Source organism: Choloepus didactylus, chromosome 6, assembly GCF_015220235.1.
Source record: "Choloepus didactylus isolate mChoDid1 chromosome 6, mChoDid1.pri, whole genome shotgun sequence".
NCBI lineage: Eukaryota > Metazoa > Chordata > Mammalia > Pilosa > Megalonychidae > Choloepus > Choloepus didactylus.
The window spans coordinates 79,259,772-79,261,926 of record NC_051312.1 but is presented as its reverse complement, the minus strand read 5'-3'; the positions used below and the strand labels follow the sequence as shown (position 1 = coordinate 79,261,926).

General features: G+C 38.6%; 1 protein-coding gene across 1 annotated transcript; it reads right to left on the bottom strand.

Moving 5' to 3' along the window:
- Positions 1–572: 572 nt before the first annotated feature.
- Positions 573–1,532, bottom strand: LOC119537031 (putative olfactory receptor 56B2). The gene has a single exon (XM_037839662.1). It carries the CDS (start codon positions 1,530–1,532, stop codon positions 573–575), a length of 960 nt encoding a protein of 319 aa, XP_037695590.1.
- Between the last annotated feature and the right edge of the window lie 623 nt (positions 1,533–2,155).

Genomic DNA, 2,155 nt, shown 5'->3' with positions numbered 1-2,155 from the left:
AAGGATATAACTCTTGGACCATGGTTAATTAGTTTAGAAAGGATCTCCCAAAACAAACTAGGAAAATGAAAACACTTCCTAAGTGCTAGGAAAAGGGATAATATAGTCCAAGTGATTCCCAAATGTCTTAAACTACTGAATATGGTCAATTTTGGCAAAGATATTTTCTTCCTGTGAATACCAAAATAGAGAAGGATATTCTGCAATGAGAAAAAAGAATGTCAAAGACACATAGAAAGAAGATGTATCAGAAACACAGACAGGGACCTGAGGAAATTTAGGTCATATATTCTACTTTTCTTTCCCTTTGATTTCTTGAGACAGTCAGCATGATTATAATATGTTACTGTATGATTACAAATTTTGCATGAACCCCATAGACTTCAAATATTAGTGCTATCTTTTTCCTTTTCCTTCCTTTTTTTAATTTTTTCAGGTTTCAGTGGTTGCCACTGATTCCTTATGCTAAATGAACAGCTGACAGTGTTCCTTTTCCTTAGATCTTCTGCCTTTAGGCAATCATTGGGCAATATAAAGAGTGAGTGTGTGGATGTGTGAGCACCTTTTGCACATTAGTTTCTTTTGATGCACAGTTTAAGCACTTTGTGCAAGGCCTGCCTCAATTCCTTGTTCTTCAGAGCATAGACCATAGGGTTGAGGGCAGGAGGGATGACATTGTGTAATACATTGAGTAGAACGGGAAAGAGGGGAACTGTCTTTATTTTACTGTGGGTGATGGAAATGACAATGACAACTGTGTAAAAGAAAAGAATTAAGATGAGATGAAATGTACAGGTACTCAGGGCCTTGGATGCAGCTTCTGCTGAATTCAGCCTTAGCACAGAGCGAAGTATCAAGGCATATGATAAAATAATCATACCCAGGTCACTGCCCATGAGTGTCCAAGCCAGAATTAGCTGGTAGATACTATTGACCAACCTGTCATCACATGATAAGCTCGTGACTCCAAGGTTAGAGCACAGACAGTTCTCAATTTGATTGCGGGAGCAGTAGTGTCTCTGAGCAGCCAACACCGGCACTGGAATGGTAAACAGGCTGTTTCTTAGTACCATGAACACAGTGGCTTTGACTACAAAAGAATCAGTAATTATTGATGGATATTGTAGGGGTCGGCAAATGGCTACATATCTATCTACAGCCATGCAGAAGAAGATGCCTGACTCTATGGCCACAAAACAATGTATGACATACATTTGAGCAAAGCACTCAGGAAGACTAATGGCCTTAGCATTGAACCACAATATGGCAAAAATCCTGGGCATGATGGTAGTAGCCAGGCCCATATCTCCCACAGCCAGGATGCCCAGGAAATGGTACATGGGCTGATGAAGTGCAGCTTCTTCTTTGATGATGACCAGGATAAGGATATTGGCACTGAGAGCTAAGAGGTAGAGTAGAGCCAGAGGGGGTGAGAGCCAGTGCTGCCACTCATGAATGCCTGGGAATCCCATCAGGATGAACTCGGAGACCTGGAACTTAGAGGTGTTAGAATCTCTGAGAACCTGGATCATCCTCCCCTAAAAGGAAAAGTATTCAAGATTATTATTCTTTATTATCTCTATCATAATATTTAAAAAGCAGTTATCTACAATCAAAATATTGAAAGTGGGATCAATAGAATCCTCTTTATTCTCATCATCCAACCAACATTTGTGGACATTTATTGTGAAGCCAGAGCTCTAGTATTTTCTATGTGCTAACTCAGTTAATCATCACAAAAACTCAGTACAACAGATGATAATATGTCTACCCTCTTATACAGAGAAAATGGAATATTAGAAAAAATGATGGCCTTATTCATGATCTCCCATGTAGTAAGTTTTAGAAGCAGGGCAAGAATCTCATACCAAGGCCTGGGCTTTTAAGCTTGGCTTTGTTAAGCAGTTGTTTTCCTTGGAGGCTTAGGACATAGACTAAGCGCTGACTTATATTTTTAGGGGAAATTTTCAATTAACACACTACATTATATAATAGACAAAAAAGCATTCTTTCAAGTACTTGAGAATTTGTGAAGCACTTATGAATAGTACTTAATCTTCATTAAACTGTAGGAGGTAGTTTGTTATGCTCATTTTATATTGAGGAAATTAATATACAGAATGCTAATAACCTGACTAAAGCCAAGCTACTATAA